This window comes from Cynara cardunculus, assembly GCF_001531365.2.
Source record: "Cynara cardunculus var. scolymus isolate 2C chromosome LG 3, CcrdV1, whole genome shotgun sequence".
NCBI lineage: Eukaryota > Viridiplantae > Streptophyta > Magnoliopsida > Asterales > Asteraceae > Cynara > Cynara cardunculus.
This window is the reverse complement of record NC_037530.1, coordinates 35829035-35848012: the sequence shown is the minus strand read 5'-3', so window position 1 is coordinate 35848012 and position 18978 is coordinate 35829035. Positions and strand designations below refer to the sequence as shown.

The 18978-nt window shown below is 31.0% G+C and overlaps 1 protein-coding gene across 1 annotated transcript; it reads right to left on the bottom strand.

The window, feature by feature from the left end:
* Positions 1–8231: 8231 nt before the first annotated feature.
* On the bottom strand, positions 8232–10055 carry LOC112509201 (protein TAPETUM DETERMINANT 1-like). The gene is made up of 3 exons (XM_025114055.1): positions 9959–10055; positions 9679–9801; positions 8232–8572 (listed from the first exon to the last, which is right to left on the bottom strand). The coding sequence occupies exons 1-3, from the start codon at positions 10053–10055 to the stop codon at positions 8232–8234; spliced, it is 561 nt and encodes a 186-aa protein (XP_024969823.1).
* Between the last annotated feature and the right edge of the window lie 8923 nt (positions 10056–18978).

Here is an 18978-nt window from a genome sequence, read left to right as displayed (position 1 = left end):
TCAAACACATTTACCAAAATTCAAGTTAAAGTCACAAACGGTTCCTTAGTTCATCCACAATATCAATCACACAAACGGTTCCTTAGTTCATTACCAAACCAAAATTCAAACACAAATTGATGCAAGGAAGACACTGTTAATCGAACACAAATTCATTACCAAATTCATTGCCTGAGCTCATACAGACTATGGGAGGAGATCGATTCAGGGAACTTGACTATGATACAACAAATCATAGTCGTAAAAATTGACAGAGGGAGATTTGGGAGGAGTTCGAGTCAGGAAATACCTGATTGTTGTGAGACAGAAGATAGACAGATGCAGAGATGGTGGAGGCGACAACCGGCGACGGAGGAGACGGAGACGGTGGAGGCGACCGGCGATGGAGACGGTGGAGGCGACCGGCGATGGCGAAGCTGTGGAATGCGACGTGAAGGCGACGTGAACTCGGGAGAGGCAGCAACTCATGGGAGACGATGAGATCGATTGGAAGGAGCAGCGGGCTGTTGCCTGTTGAAGGTCGCCGTCGATGGGAGGAGCAGCGGGCTGTTGCCTGTTGAAGGTCGCCGTCGATGGGAGGAGCAGCGGGCTGTTGCCTGTTGAAGGTCGCCGTCGATGGTCTTGTGAAGGCAGAACTCGCGTGTAGGGGAAGAAGGGGTAATGAGGGAAAAAGACTTCTGTTCCACTTAGTTCCAGGGTTAATGGTGGAACACGCTTGTCCCATGCTTGTACAAGTTAGTTCCACTTAGTTCCACATTTAGTCACACCAAACGTAGGACAAATGTATTCTGTCTTGTCCTGTCTCACCCTGTCCAGCGTACCAAACGCACCCTATGAGTTATCGATATAATACGATTTTATGTGATTTTGAAAAATATAAATTTGAAAAAAAAAATCGATATCAGTATCAAACTAATTATTTAATTGTTCTCATATTTTTGTGTAACTTTTTTAATTTAATTTTTATTATAATTTAATTTAGATTAAATAACAAAGTAATTTATTTTTGGTTTAACAATATAATTTTTTATAAAGATAATAATTAAACGTTCTCTTAGAACCCGATTGGTTATCTTAATTATATTATAGATTTTCTATATTTGAAATAGATGTTTATCTTAGTTAATTACACGAATTCAAACATGAAGCTTTAATAAGTTGTACATACACACAATTTACTTGTACTCTTGAATTTCAAATAATATACATAAAAATAGTTTTTAAGAGTTTTTTTTATCAAATGTTTTATAATACAGTATAAATATTAAAAATAAGTTCAAAAATATATCAGATAACAACAAAACTCTTTCTCTACAAAAGTCAAATTTTTGGCCATGGAAAATCAAGTTATGGTGCAGTAAAATAAATGACAATTATATGTACTTTTGTTGAGAGTAAATGAACTTTATCTCCAAATTTATTTCAAACCTAACCCACCATAATATTAAATAATAAATTTAATATTGAATTTTAATTACGCCATAAAAAGCTATGAACTATAAAAACCAAGATTTTTGTAGTATCTTTATTTTAGGGTCAAGCGAGTCTACATCTCATATAAATTTTTTTACGAGAATATTCGTTAATCCGTAAAGAATAGAGTAAATTACATGTTTTGCTATTAAATGACGTTATGTTTTTGTTTTTGTTTTTTTTTATTAACCTGGATATTCGACCTACTATGCGAGCCGATTAATCTCAGAGCGACCACTTGCTTTGCAGATAGCCCAAAGTCACCAAATTTGAACATCCATGGCCACAAAGAGATTTTTATTCCTCCTTGGTACTTTTGACATTTGGAGCCAAGCTTAAACCAATCAAACATCACATTTGTGGTTTGTTTTGTTTTTTTGTTAGTAATATTGGTTTTGGTTTCAATCCACATGCATTCTAGAGATTTAAAAGATTCGACTCTCTTCTTTACCTTGTCAAGTAACACTTTCGTCCATCAAAATAACAGTAACAGAGTAAAAGTCACCACTTTCATTTACCAGGTAAGATTCTCGGTTACCAAAATGACATCATAACATTCTTGTTAAAGATCATCGTCTATTACTTGGTAAAGATCTCTTACTTGGTAAAAAACAATAAATATTTAGTAAAGAGACCTTTGATTCTCGTTTCATGATAACAAATTAACCTTGAATCCTCATCGGAGCGCACCAGAGCCTCTAGCAATATTGAGGCATCGGAACGAATGGGCATAAGACAACCAAAAACAAATACGAAAACAAACCATATTAAACGATTTCACTTGAACATGATCGTTATCTTTGTTGCGAGAAATATGGAAAACGCCATCACACGTGCCCCAATTAACAAACTCTTTTTTAAGGTAAATAAATTAAACCGATAAAAAACTAAAATACCAGTAATATAATGGATTTCATAACCTCTGATAAATGGAGAGACCAACATTAAACATTTCTGTGTATCACAAGGATTTTTCGCAAGAAAAAGACGATAGGGACCTACAACATGGACCAAAATGCAATTTACTCTCCATAGCTATATATATATATATATATATATATATATATATATATATATAGGCGTTGGTTTTTTTATTTACCCAATTTATGGTATTAATTTTGTAAATTCATCAAAACCATTCATGTTGTGAATCAAAATTTCATGATGCACAATTTCTCAAGGTTATCACAATTTCATAGGCTCTCATATATATATATATATATATATATATATATATATATATATATAGTGTAACAACTCGTCCCACATGGATAGAAAGTGAGAATTGTTACTTTCTTATAAGTCTCAGGTAGTAGGCTATAACTTCCACTATGGTTGTAAGTTGAATTCGAAGTTATTGGGTCGGTCCGTTGCTTTGAGCTTTGGGGGTGTTACATATGGGATGTTTCATTTGCAAAACATGCATTCTTAACAAACTTTATAAACCAATCTTAGTCATCCATCTAGTCTAATAAATATCTGATTCTACTTTGGTTCCCAATCCAAAGCCACGATCATAACAAATAAACCTTATCATCTTTCATATATATCTCAATTGTAATCAATGGGAAGTGGTAAATATTTGAGAAATATAGAACTTATCATAGCCTTTCATCTGGCAACATTTGTTGTTTTGATCATGAAGCACCAAATAATTCCTCGCATTGGTATGCGAAAGATAGAAGGGTAGTTTCGTAACTTTTACAAATAGACGGCAAACAGGTTCATATGTGAACCCATGTGATACACATATGAATTATATCTCCATATGTGAATCCGTTAATTAGTTCATATGTAAATCACACAGGTAGGGCTGTAAACGAATCGAACGTTCAGTGAACCGTTCGTGAACCGTTCGACGGGAAGTTCGTTTACGTTCGTTTTTTTAATTAATGAACGGACATGAACAAATTTTTTTGTTCATTTAATTAAACAAACGAACATGAACAAGAGTCTCGTTCGTTCATTTATGTTCAGAACGTTCGTTTATGTTCGTTTATATATTAAATTTAATATATAATCTTTTGTTTATTTACTTGAATTCAAATAATATTTATTTATGTTCGTTTAGCCCGTTCATTTAGCCTGTTCGTTTATGTTCGTTCGTTTATCATGTTAACGAACGAATATAAACGAACACGAACACACCTGATTTGTAAACGAACGAACACGAACACAAAGATTTTCGTTCGTTTACCGTTCGTGTTCGTTCGTTTGTTCGGTTAAGTTAAACAAACGAACATGAACAAGCTTCCGTTCGTGTTCGTTCGGTTCGTTTACATCCCTAGATACATTATCCAAAATAACACATTTCGGTAACGGGGGAGACATGTATCCATCAATGTTAATAAGCCCACTGCATATCAATGGTCCCAACATTAAGACCCCTAATGATCCAAGATATGCTTGTTCACTAGATAGTACACTGTAATGGGGGAGACATGTATCCATCAATGTTAATAAGCCCACTGCATATCAATGGTCCCAACATTAGGACCCTTAATGATCCAAGATATGCTTGTTCACTAGATAGTACACTGTATGGTCAATGGTTGTGGTTCAACTCTTATAATCCCATAACACGATGCCCTTAATACCCCAATGCATATTTCTAGCTACAGATGGGAATAACCATCCCACTAAAACCAACTCAAAAATTACAACATATGATCAATGGTTGATGTCTAACTTCAAAAGCTCGCACCATGATGCCTCCGAGGACCCAATGCCTATTACTGGCCACAACACGAGAACAACCGTCCCATTTTAAATCAATAATGACTGACTCTTATGCCTATGAATTCATTGCATTACAATCTATATTACACAACCCCAAATGAATGACCATGCACTTAAAGCATATAACATTTCATAGAAATATGACATAACTGCCTATAACTCCAAAGGCTCCACATAGAGAAAAATATATTGGACAAATGTCCTCAAAACTCATTTGAGTCAAAATCAAAGAAAAAACTCAACAACTCAATTGACTATTCAATTAAAGTCATCATAAGTGATAAAAACGTATTTAACCAACATTTATGCACACACATGCTCAAAAAGTATGATTAACTCAAAAAACCACCATTGTCATTTTCCTAATGAAATCATACTATTTATATCACCAAAATACTTTATAACACACTAATTTGTATTTTCCAAGTGGTTTATAAAAGTAAATTAATGACAAATAATCTCCATTTATGTAATAAATCATCAAAATGACAAACTCTCAAGATTTATATACTAATGTGCCCAAAAACCCAAATACAGGTATCTCAAGAGATTTATAAAATCAAATATTATACCAAATATGCAAAACTTATCAGTAACTCACACATTTGATAAATATCAAGTAAAACACATTAATACATCATAATGGACATTTTTGACATGTACAAAGTTTTCACAAACAACTTGAATTCACTTTCCTAGATTTATGCTAAATCTAGATTCTAAACTAGGTATCTAGCTTCGATTACTTTAGATCTTCAATCCAAACGTCCATATCTGAGTTGCAATGCCATCAATAATATCTCCTTTATTCCCAAAACATACACAGATACGCAAAGAAAAGGATGAGGGTTGTAGGTGTAAATGGACCAACCACACCGTAGTTTCAAGAGATGATAGTTAGATCTTACCTTTAGCTTCTAATGACTTCAAACCACAAGAAAATTCTACAAGGTCCTCAAGAGAATTAGACCTAAGACCCTAGGAACACCCGATGTCACTACAAGGAAGAGAAAGGTTGGGGATGCAAAGAAATCAAATCTTAGATCTTGAAAGGTGAACTTAGAGCCTTCACTTCCTCTTGATTTCTACGAGCTCTTACAACGATCTTAGTGATGGAAGAGAGGGAAGAAGAAGAAGAAGAAGAAGAAGAAGAAGAAGAAGAAGAAGAAGAAGAAGAAGATAACGAAACAAAATGGGAAAAAATGGGTTTTAGGTAATAAAAAAACGGGTTTTAAGGGTCTAAGGTAGCGTCGGGCGACCTTGCCCGCGACCTCAAGTCGCGACACGCCACACTTTACACAACCGCACTAGACAGAAAGATACACGACATAGGCAACGACCCTAGGTTGCACACCAGGTCCCGGGGAGTCTAATTTTGTCGATTTTCCCTTTTTGATCCCAATCCAAATCCCAACTTTTCCAACGATATTTTAACTAAAAATCGTCGTAGTTTAATATCTTAAATACCCAGAGATAATGGGTTAATCACAAATAGAAGCCCAAAATTTACGGGTGTTATAGAACGTAACAACCTTCATTCTCTTTCTTCAGTCATTATTTTGGTGGGTTGAAGATGTGGTAGGGGATGGTCAGACGAGGTTCACCGTTGAAGGAAAGGAGGTGGGAAGGGGTGGAAGAGACTATGGGGATGGCAATAAAAGGTAGGGGAGAAGAAGAACGGATTTTGGAGGAGGAGCTCGAAGTAAGGGCCACATGGATTCATGGCAAGTTTGTCGAAGGTTGAGATTTGCGTGAGGGGTGCGGGGACATGCAATTTGTTCCTGCACACACTTATGTACATAATATAAATATAATAATAACCAGGGTGGGAACCACGCGTTACGCGGTAGCCTGAGTAATTTGAGTAGTATTGTAGATTGTATATATAAATAACTGTTAGTTGTTAAATACGGATGAGAATAGTTATTAGGTAAATGTCTAAATAAAAACTTATTAGGTATAGAAAATAGTAAGCATGTGTATGAATAATATGAAAATATTAATTGATCATTAATATAAAGTAATATAGGGAATAATTCTTTATTAAAGATTTAATGAATTTATAAATAACATAAACAAATATTAAATATGAATTAATATAAATTAATAAGTTATAGACCGTAAATAAGTTTTTTAAATTCTAATCAATTAGTGTTTTAAATAAAATTTAATTACAAATTCATAACTAAAATTAATTGATCATTAATATAAATTAGTATGTGACAATAATAAGTTACTAATTATTTGTATGAATAATATAAATGAATTGTCATTACAAATCAACGCTATTGAATCATGAAACTATAAACAATTCAAAAGTTTAAATTAACAATATAAATGTGTCACTTTTATTGTAATTAACCTTATTGAATATGGTCAAATATATATTGATATTGATGCCAAATTATTGAAAAAACAAAAAAAATCTATTGGTAAATTTATGCTAATATTGTATTTTTGACAAAGAAAAATACATCAACTTCAAAAAAAAGGGACAAAAACATTGGAATGCAATCTTACAACATGTGTTGCTAACGCTGAAAGATTAATTTTCTGATATAGATGGAGATTGAGTATGTGCCTTTTTTTCTAAAATATGAGGGATTTTATTTTTTCTATACCTTACCAACGTGCGATTACATCTGAAAGCTTGATTTCAAGTAGGAATTCAGTCGCATACGTGAATGAATTTGTTTGAAGTATATATAATCCATAATAAAAGTTTAAATAATTGAAAATCTAACAAAAAATGAGAGCATAAACAAAGTTTGTGATTATATTCGTATATCTTGATGAGCAAGTTTTCAAATTGTTGTTTGAATTAAAATAAAATGTATTTTTTTTACCAAATATCTAAAAGAAGATAACAATACCTAAATTTGTCATATCTACCCGACAAAAAAATCTCTTCTCCACAGTCATACCCAAAATAATCATTCGACATAGCAATTACAAATGACATAGAGAGGTAAATGGTGAAGGATTTGGAGATGGAGAGAGAACATAAGAAATTATGTAAACAAAAATGTAAAAAATTGTTTTTATTGACTATTTTCATAAATAAGGAATATGTTGCAAGCCCCTATTATAAAATTGAAAAATAAATGAAAAATTACCAACGATAATGGAAGATTTAGGATAACCAAGACTCAACACTACAATATATAAAAATTATAAATATTTATATTTAAAATAAAAAAATTGTATTCTTTAAAATAGAAACAACAAATATACAAAATGTATCAATAAGAACCGCATAAGATTACGTTATCAAGTATTTAAATTGTAATTAAAATAAGTAATTTAAATAATCTTCATATTAAAAACCATTTGACATGATAATGCTTGAGAAAATTGGAACCAACATCTTCATATATGTTGTATTAATGGTGGTTTGAGCGCTCGTTCAGACAAAAAAAAATACTCAAAATTGCCAGCGTCTGTTTAGCTCTTTTACCTCAGTGCCACGGGGATTGGTAACTTCTTGACCAGTTTTCTTATCTCACTTGTAGAGAGAACCATAGATGGTTGGATATCTGATAACTTGAATCGAGGCAACGTTCATTGTTTTTACTATCTTTTTGCTGGAATTAGTGTGGGGGATTTTGTGATATACATCTACGCTGCGAAATCCTATGTATATAATAATCGATGAAGAAGCTTGTAAAGTCGATGCAATATAACATGTCCAGGTGTTATCAAATTTTAAAGATTCGGTGTGAATATATTCCGGTTCAAAGATTTGTTGTATATATGGACCATTGGGTGTACATATTAAACAAGGCTCGTCGGTGCTTACCAGAGAAAATTTCAGCTCCAATCATCGGATTTACAAGAATTAAAAAATTGCATTTTCAACCCTTCAAATTGAAGCCCATTTTTACAAAGTATAATTAGATTAGACGCACACCAAATTGAACTCAAACTCAAACTCAGAAGGGTGTAAAATGCAATTTCACAAAACAAAACTAAATGTTGCAATGATGTGGATTTAGATTAAGATTATATATGTAGGTGGGTCAGCACATCACGGAGGAGATGGAAAGTGGGTAAGGGAAGGTGTTGGCATACTGAAACGATATCGTATGTCCGTTAACCAGAGGCTTCCCGTTGTTAACAAGGCAATCGTCGTAGTCAAGGCGCTTAAACAGTCGGGGGTTGATGAGGCGAGCAGAGCTGAACCACCCACACGATAGGTGGATGTTGGAGATGTCACAGCCGGTGGTGCACATGTTCACAATCTCCACCATGTACATCGGGATGCCGCTTGGGAGAGGAGAAGTAGGACCCTGGTTAATGATTATATCTGATTTCGAACATTTGTCTCCCCAAATTCGGTTCGGTTGCACTTTAGCCGCTTCTGCACACGTAGAAACAAAAACAAAATAATGAGAGGGATGCGATGCTTTACTTTACATAAAAGGGGTAAATATAAGTGAAAAGTCCATATGTTTCCTACAAAATTCCAATCGTGGCGAGTACAATAACATTTGCGCATCATATCAAAATAATTGAATTAATATGTTATATTACAAAACAAAATCAAGAAAAAGCAATATCAAACCAAAATAATGAAACCACCCTACAAATCTTTTGCAAGAACCGAAGCATTTGTCTCAAATTTTTGTATTTCCTTCAAATCCATCAATCACGTTAAAAACATGTCTTTGTTTTATGTAATATAAATATATTTAATTCATGTTTTCATTCTTTCTACCGAATAAATTAGTGATGTGGATGCATCTAAGTGGTAGACATAGAGGAAGCAGGGAAATTTGGATTTTTTATACGTAAAAAGCAACGGTTTGGATGGCATCCAACTATTCATCTCTTTCCTTCGATTTATGATTTGGACGACACATGAATCGCTCATAATTATGCATTGCTTTCGAACCATAAACAAATTTTTTTCTTCAATGAAATGAATGAAGCTAAGATAGATGTCCTAAATTCTTACATCTCATTTATGTCCATCAATCATATGAATACATATCATCATATAGATCAAACATATGATTTTGAGAAAACTAGATTTTTATCAAATGATAAGGTAGTCATTTTAATGCATTTAAGATATACCCTTTTGACTTTTTTAAATTAATTGGTTTTCAAGAGGGGATAGATTACACATATCTTACAATAATTTTGCATTTAATTAAATTCTTTTTGTCGTTTATTGGAAAACAATCCATGTTTAGTTGTTTACAATATGTGTGGCAGAGGGCAAAAAACCAGTACGTGCACCACCACCATTTTATACAACAGAAACTGTACCAAAATCACACCATATCTGTAGCCCTTATGTCGTTGCAACAAACGTGCAGTGCTTGGAAAGAAATGGCAGCAGATAAGCACGGTGGCGCCGGAGCACAGATATGGAATTTATTTCACGCTTTATTCTTAACAGAATATATATGTTTCTATATTGAATGGAGGAATTGCATAAGATCAGAGAGATTTATTTACCGTGACTAAGAAGAAGCTTGCGATTGGGACCAGAAACTTTAACGCCGTCGAGGTTAGTACTCTCTGCATCCTTAAGCGTACTGCTCGGATGCTCCACCATTAGACGGCCATATTGCCTTAGGCCTTTCAACAATAACCACAGTGGATGTATTGATGTTTGTTATAAATTCAATCCAATGATGAAAATTCCAGTATCGAGAAAATAAACAGGAAACTGGAATCTAACATATGAATATTGATTAATTTACAAAATCAATGGTAAGTTCGATGAATAACACACCTGTAACGAACGCAATCACTGTAATCATGAGTAGTAATACCGAGATTTTCTCCATAACCAATGCGATATGCCGCCTTGACGATAGTTCTGTCTTCATCTAACGAAATCTGTAAATTCTTACGAAGGAAACTGGAGCTAAATCCTGTTCTTCCACACGAATCAGATAAACCTGAGTTGAACCGGTGCTATCGATTTTGACTCGGACTAAACTCGGAGAAGGAATTTTGGAGTTGCTACCATTATCGTTTTACAAATGCGAATACTGTAGTGTAGGCTGTAGCGAGTGAATCTGGAGGATTAGACGGAGATCGCGAAGGAACCGAAAGAGATTGAACGATCGATGACTTGTACAGTAGAAATGATCACTGCATATTATATATTATTCCGTAATATGTGAGCATATATACATCAAATCAATTAAACTTCATAGAATTAAAAATGCAACGAAAAGCTCTACCGCCGAATCTGGCTGTGGTTTGACTAAAGAGTCTTATCTTCTGATTTCCTAATTATTGCAATGAAAAAACAGCTTGCCAAATATGTGATCAGAAAGCAAACATTCATCTCGATTAGAGAACCAAACCAAATCAAAATGGAAAGTTTTCCGACCAAAAATTCACTGAACTTTCCAGGGAAAGCGCCGTTTGAGACGAATTTTTTCGGAAACAAACAAACACCAACAGATACAGTAACCGTAAGAGCTTAAGCACGAAAGAAGTCAGAACCGAAAGCATTAAACAAGGTACCACCAATATGAATAAAGTCGCTGCTATACCTCATATCAGAGACACAAAAATGGGCCGCAAAGATGGTTGAGAGCCAGAAACAAATGCATGAAAATAAGAAGAATCAAAAAAGCTGAAATGAAATGGATGCAAATAGTAAGTTGTGAGATTCATGGCACCTTTGAATCTCCCCCCGAGAGAATGATCCTGAAAATAATCAGCTCCGATCAGCGTGCATGTACGCAAATGTATGTATAGGACTGCAGAGAGAGAGGAACTTTTTTAGAGAGAAGATAGAGGGAGTGAGGGTTTCCAAAATCTTTGTGGACGTGGGTTATATAGTGGGAGTGGGAGGGAATGTTGAGAGAGAATTTTTAGTAATCAATTATCGTTAAAATTTAAAATTATCATTTATTTATTGGGTAAGATTTTATTCATTAAAATGCATCATATGTAACAATTTATCTCGGTAAGCACTAATCATGGTAAGAGTCATCGTCCTTACTTACCGGGGAAGACTCTCAATTCTTGTCTTCACTCTTACCGGGTAAGATTTTTAGTCTTTATCATATTCATCCGGTAAACTAAAATGACTTGGTAAGCGCTTATTCGGGTAAGCGTTTGATAAAACGGCACCTAAAAAATTCCAAATATGATAATAAATAAAAGAAATCTTTAAGCAAATATGGGACCTTACACAAATTTGTGTATAGAAATAAGTTCTATTGAAATAGATAAAACATTTTCTTAGCTAAAATGGGAATTCTCTTACAAAAGAGGCTAAAAGATGAAGTTGATCGGAAAGATTAACTATTTTAGTCAACTTTCCCTTTTTAGACAATTTATTTCCATTTTTTATCGTAATTATCTGATATTAAATAGTCTGATTAGTATTTATTCCAACGATATCTTCTAAATATAGGAATTAATTACAAAATTAGAAATAATTAAAGGATTATAGTACCCCATTTAAAGTTGATTAAACAATAACATATAAATTAAAATATTTTCATTAATAGTCCGAATTTTAGATATTATCAAATATTTAATGGATTTCTTTTTTTTTTCTTCTAAGAAAAAAAAAAGCTTTAAAATCATTGAATAAATGCAAATCCTATGTTTAATGGTATTTTCGTGAAAGGGATTTCGATGAGTGAAATTGAATTTAATTTTTTATAGATAATTTACAATATTAAATTATATATAATTATAAAAATAATTATCTTTATTAATTGATAATTACAAAATAGATTTTTTTAACAGATTTTAAAACGTTATCACAAACAATCCTATGAAATCGCATAAAAAACTATCTACTTTGTTGAATATCTAAACCCAATGCTTGTAGGATTACCCGTTGATATTAGTTCGTGACTTTTCTTTAAACCAAAGATGGAATTAGAATGAAATCCAATTCCAAATCTCCAAAATAATCAAACCTTAAAAAAATTTCAAACGACATGACAAATCCAACCATTGCTACCACCACCAGTACCACAACAACCGTGGGCATTGGTGGTACGGGTGTGCCTCGGCCAGGTTCACAGTGACCAAACCAAAATTCTAATTGGAGTTCGGTTATGGAAACCGAACCCGAATTTCAGATTCCGGATTATTTAGGGTTCGGGTTGACCGAGTTTTGGGTTGAGGTCATTTGGGTATCGGGCATAGTTGTCATGCAAAAAAAATATATTCAATTAATTGAAAGGATTGATAAAATTGATAGTAGATTTAGAATATAAACAAGAGTAGAATCAATTGCCATTTACGATTTTCAAAACATAATTCGATAACTAAATATTTATATAATATTTAGAATATATATGTATATATATTTTGGGTTTTCAAATGGGTCGAGTGGGCCAAAAATCCATATTAAAATCTCGTGACCAAATAAAAGGGTCTTAAAAATTAAAAACAATTGGGTTACACAAAGGCTCGATGGGTCGATGACCCAATTTAACCAAAACTAAACAAAAGTCCAATTGGGTTTAAAATTTTACTAATAAAGAATGGTTTGATCGAAAAGGGTTACGCACAACTCAACCCACACAACCCACAAATTACGCTCATGAATTCAATCCAAACTAATCGAAACCCAGTCGGGTTTTAAATTTTACAAAGCGGAAATGGTTTGGTCGAAACAAGGGAATGCATCTTTGCGGTAGTAAAATTAACTTCTCGCACATATATTTCGTCTTTAATTCATACGTTCTTAAATTACACATTAAAAGTAAATGATATGTTCTTAACATGTTTTATATTGGTAATTATTTTGTATTAGATGATATGTTTTATGTTAGCAATTATCAACAAAACTCATGTGGAAATATTGCAACATGTATTTACTTGTTATTTAATTAATTAATATACTTAAATTTAAATAAAGTATTGTTTCATGAAATATATAAATACTTGTTTGTTATTTGTACAAATTTGAGACTAAGGGGTTGTTTGGCAATTGTTGAATGGTTTGGTGCAAAATGATTAAGAGGGTCTCATGATATAGTGCGAAATAAAATATAATTGTTTGATAATTGTGTACAATGAAATTAGGGCTCTTAATAGTTAACGGAGATCCATGATACAAAATCATTCAGAATGTTTTAAAACCATTAAGAGACATATTTTTTTTTTGTTAAACAAGATACACCTTTTAGCGATTAAGAGGTAAACAAACAACCCATAATTTCTATGACCAAATCAAATTTGAAAAAACGTGAGAGTCGGAGAGTTTTAAAATTATCAATGTTGATTTGATTCAAAAAAGTACTGAAGCGTTCTTTTTCGTATACTTCGACTTCTGACTATTTAATTTATTTAACGTTTGTTCATTGTTTATTATAATTAAAATATAACTTAAATTGACGATTTATTTAGATAAGTAAGTGGAATTTTTCAATAGTTTGGAAAACTTGTAAATTTCTTTATGCCGCCTTTTAAGGAAAAATCAAATCGCACGTGGTTCTCATGTTGTCTGCTCGTTTGGTTTCTAATCTCAGTTGTCTAAATAGTAATAAGGTTTTTTGTATTTTTTAAATTAGATAATAAGTTAATAACTATTTTAAAATAAAACTACAAGGGTGGTGTCTGATTGGTTTGAGTTTGGGCTCCAAAGATCAAAGTGTCTGGAGGACTTATGTTCAAATTCAATGAGGAATAAAAATCATCTTGTTGCTATGGAGATTCAAATGCGGTGACTCTGGGCTACCCGCAAAACAGGTGGGCTCCTTGGTATTAGTCAGCTCGCATAACGGATTGGATGTCCAGGTTAATAAAAAAAATATTTTAAAATAAACGCATATTAAAGTATATTCTTCATTTTATGTATGTTGTATGAAATAAAAATTGGATTTTGTTATTTTGTGTCTTAATCCATTATTATTAAAAAAATAGAAAAAATGAAAATGATAGAAATTAGGATTGTGAAACAATTTTTATCTCTACATTTTAATCTAAAATGGAAGTTTGGGTTTGTAGGGAAATGGGTTTATTGTATTATAATGGAAAGGTACTCGCGCAATGCAGCGAAATACATCTTGATTTTAATGTTTCGTTCTATATTTTGGGACTATTTGTTAAAATGCGATTTAATGTGGTTTTGAGAAAAATGAAATGTTTTTATTTTTGAATGAAATATAAATTTGAAGATAATATAAAATTTTGAAAAAAATAATCGATATTAGTATAAAATTAACTATTTAAAAGTTCTCATTTTATGTAATTTATTTTATCCAATTTTTTATTATAATTTAATTGAAGTTTAATAACGAACTAATTTATTTTTGGTTTAATTAAATAATTCTTATAAGATAATTATTTAATAATTCTGTTAAAACTTAATGATTATCTTAATTATATTTTAGATTTTTTTATATTTATCATGTATTTAATTATGTTTATCTGCAATCAGTTACACAAATTCAAATATGAAACTTTAATAAGATGTACCCATGCGCATTCTACTTGTAATCTTGAATTTTAATTAATATGCATCAATAAACAGTACTTTTTACATAAAAAATTGTTTTTAAGAGTTTTTGTCAAATRCTTTATAATATAGTATAGATAAAACCAAACGGTTTTTTTTTTTTAATTCAGTTCCATTAACAAATGTTTAATACATCTAACCAAACACTTTATATTTTTCCCTTTAATATACTAGAAGTGGCACCTCTTTAATGAAGTGTAATACATTTTTATTTTGTCTCTCTCAATTTTTTAAGTAGTTTCCAAAAAGCTAAAAAAATGTTTTTATTGATTATCAGTATTATGGAAATATATTGGTATAGCAGTACAGATTACCTTGTACTTGGACACATGTATCAGTTGGTTATTATATAGTTTTATAAAATTCAAAAGTATTAATAAATTTTAAATATTGTATAGTATAGTAAAATTATTGTATGGATACTTGCATGTGAATAAACTCGTGATTGAAATTTTGATAATCGGATTAAAGTTAGAATATATATATATATATATATATATAGGGTTGGGTTCACGTGAGACCAAGGGTTTTTCGTGAGACCCGTAAGATCAATTTATGTGCATTGATCAACTTTATAAGCTAATGATCTAAAGTTGCATGGTAGCAATTTTGTGATTATTGAGAAGTTTCGTGGTAATTTTGTGATTATGAATGTTCAGATTGTAGATCTAATCCAAGGGTTGAGAATTGATCTTATGGGTCTCACGAAAAACATTTGTTCTCACATGATTCCAAGTTTTAAACCTTATATATATCAGATATATTTGATAACAAACCTTATATATATCAGATATATTTGATAACAATTCGAAACATGTTAGGATGAGAACAACACTTTTTATCATTTAATTTCATAAATAATTATTCAAGAACAAAGGAATTTAAAAGGCGATAAATGTTTGGGTATGTTTTGAACGACTTTTCATAAGTTTTCCTTCTATTTCAATTTTTTAATTTAATATATTAATTTACAATAAAATATAATTTAAATTGACTTATTTTTGTAATAAATGGTAACAACAAGAGGTATAGATTCGTGCCCACAAGTCTAAAATCATCATATTAACAGAAATATCTAAAACTGCCATATTCATTCCGACTGCTCATCCAACATCCTTTTCGTCGTGAGCCCAATTAAACTCCATATGGGCATGGCCCGATTTTGAATGACTCAATTGAAATGAGCTCGGTTAAACCTGACTTACCCATTTCAACGCAAACATTTTGATAAGTTCAATTTTTATTTAAAATTTCAGATAAGTGTTTATCTGTAAGAGCGTCACTCTCACTTACCTTATCGGGCAAGATTCTCGTCAATCAAAATCGATCGTCGGTAAGTGTTTTTTTACCAGGTAATAGTCTTCTCCCTTACTTACTAGCTAAGATTCCCGATCCATGTCATGTCTATTACCTGGTAAAATTCTAGACATTTGTCATGCTCACCTTGAAGGTAAGTGACACCTAATAAGCATTTATCTGATAAACGTTTGGTAAACGGCTCATAAGATCGATATAGTGATGCGTACAAACTACCGTCTATGTTATTGATCATTACCTAAACCGAACTATTAAAAAACCAATCATTTAACCCTATGTTCTTTAATTAACGATCATTTAAAGAATGTAGAGGGTTGTTAAAAATTTAGAAGGATAATAATTTCATTAAGAAAAGTCAAGCATAACGTTGACGTCAGGATATAATAAACTCATTTTTCCAATTAAATAAAAGGAGAAATAATATTTAAATGAAAGATGAATTCATATGATAATCTACAAAAATGCCAACCTTATAAAATAATTGGTTTAAAGTCAACAGACTAAAATGCAAAATTAATATATTAAAATTTATTAGTATAAGGGGTCGTTTACTAAATACTTACCTGGTAAGCGTTTATCGGTAAAATTTAACACTATTATTTACTTATTGGTAAGATTTTAGTCCACCAAAATGGTATCGTATACAACAATTTACCCGGTAAGTGCTTACCGTGGTAAGAGTCATCCCCTTTACTTACTGGGTAAGACTTTTGGTTCTTTTTTTTTTGAAGTATATAATATTTATATATAGCAAATGCAACAAATAAACTCACACACTCTCATCACCTATAATGAGGTTTGCTCTTATTGGTTAAAGTTTTTTATCCTTATCATATTAATCCGGTAAGTTAATAATGTGACTTAGGGGCCGTTTACCAAACACTTGCCCGATAAGCGCTTGCCCGATAAGCGCTTACCGGTAAAATTTAACACTATCATTTACTTACCATGTAAGATTTTAATTTACCAAAACGGCATCGTAGGCAACAATTTACCGGGTAAGACTCTTGGTCTTTGTCTCGCTCTTATCAGGTAAGATTCTTGGTCCTTATACCATATTCATCCGGTAAGATAATGTGACTTGGTAAGCGCTTACCCGAATAAACGTTTGGTAAACAACTACTTAGTGTTCAGTTACCCAAATAAACGTTTGGTAAACGACATCTAACTGATTTTAGATGATTAGTTAATTAATCTGTAACGGAATTATAATATTTAAAAATTGGTTAGAATAAGTTATGTTCATATTTTCATTTAGTAATATATTTTTATTCATAAGTGTAATATCATTCACCATTATTAGACTTTTTCATTTAGGCTATCTCTGATAAATTAACTGATAAGATATTTAATAACTGATAAGATAATTGGTAGCTGATAAGGTAACTGATTAACAAATTATGTTTGATAAAAACTAGTTTATAAACATGTGAAATAACCAAAATGGCATCTTAAAAAATAGTCAGTTACAAATATTTTATAATACAATTCAAATAGACTTCTAATAATATAATATGTTAATTAATACAAACAATATATTAAAGAAATATTAAATAATATAATATGTTAATTGAAGGAATTTAAAATCGATTATTATCTATACACTATAAATTTTGAATTTGTTAAAACATATTTTAGAAAGATAAAAAACTCTACATTAATCTATGATTTTAAATAACGATTACATATGATATAAATAACAATAAAATTGGTCAACCACGCATATCTTAATTAATTAATATATTTTAAAAATATAATTAATATTTTCATTAAAATTATATTAAAATTATTTAACATATTTTAATTGTCTATAAAATAAGTATAATTTTAATTTTTGTGTGACTTTATTTTGAAATCTAAATATATTGAATAATAATTTAAAAAATAATTAACATAGTTAATAATATTTATAAATAATTATTATTGATATCTATTGTATACTAAATTTATTTAATTATATATAATTTAATTTTTATAAATAATTAATATTAACTTATAATTAATAATATTTATTTATAATTAATCATTAATATTAATCAAAAAACTTCTCATAAACTACTCAAAGTAGTTTATCAATAAGTTAACTTATAAACTAGTTTGTGTACATCAAAACGATCACCTAAAATATAAGCTAGCTCATAAATTAGCTTATGTTTGCCAAACAATACCTTAAAAGACTTCTGTTTCAATCCATCAAGAACTGATTTGGCATTGGTTTTCGATCTATGTCAATGACGTTGCATGGTTTTTGAGCCTTTTATTTTGATTACGGTGTACACGTTTCAAACCTTCATGCTAGATTCTGAATCGAATTAAAATCGGACAGCACATATATTAAAATTAGACATATTCATTTATTTTACACTCTTCTAGCACGGATTATATTAAATCTTCTGATGTCACGCATGTTTTCATTAAAAAAATGTACGTGTTTTTTATATCGTGACTATGAACGAATAATTGATAAAAGAAAATATAAACTAAACCGATTGGTGAATTCGATTCAATGAATACATACATAACACGTTTCATCGTTTGTTTGTTCGTTTGTTTTTAATTCAATAAAAACAATTTATGAAAAATAATTAAATGTTATTGTCATTTTCAATTGTTAGCAACAGGAAGTCAGCCACCCACTAGAGAAAGATGTTGAAGGCATGATGACTATTTCTTCTTTTTTTTTTCTTTTCTAAAACAAATTGTAATTTGGTTGACTTATAATATAATTACTTTTATAGTATTTTACTGTGAAGTTTCAAATATAAAAAGACGAATTTAACGAAAACAGACTGATCTCACGTGATACCAAGTCTATATAAAAGAGAAAGGTCGGTATATAATAATAAAAATAAATTACCAAAATATTGGAATAGATCACAAACCTTCACCACAACTTCATCTAATGTATATAATTTTATAATTATGATTAAGTTATCAAATTTAAGTTTAAAAATAAATTAAGGCAATTTGTATTAGAAATATTATAT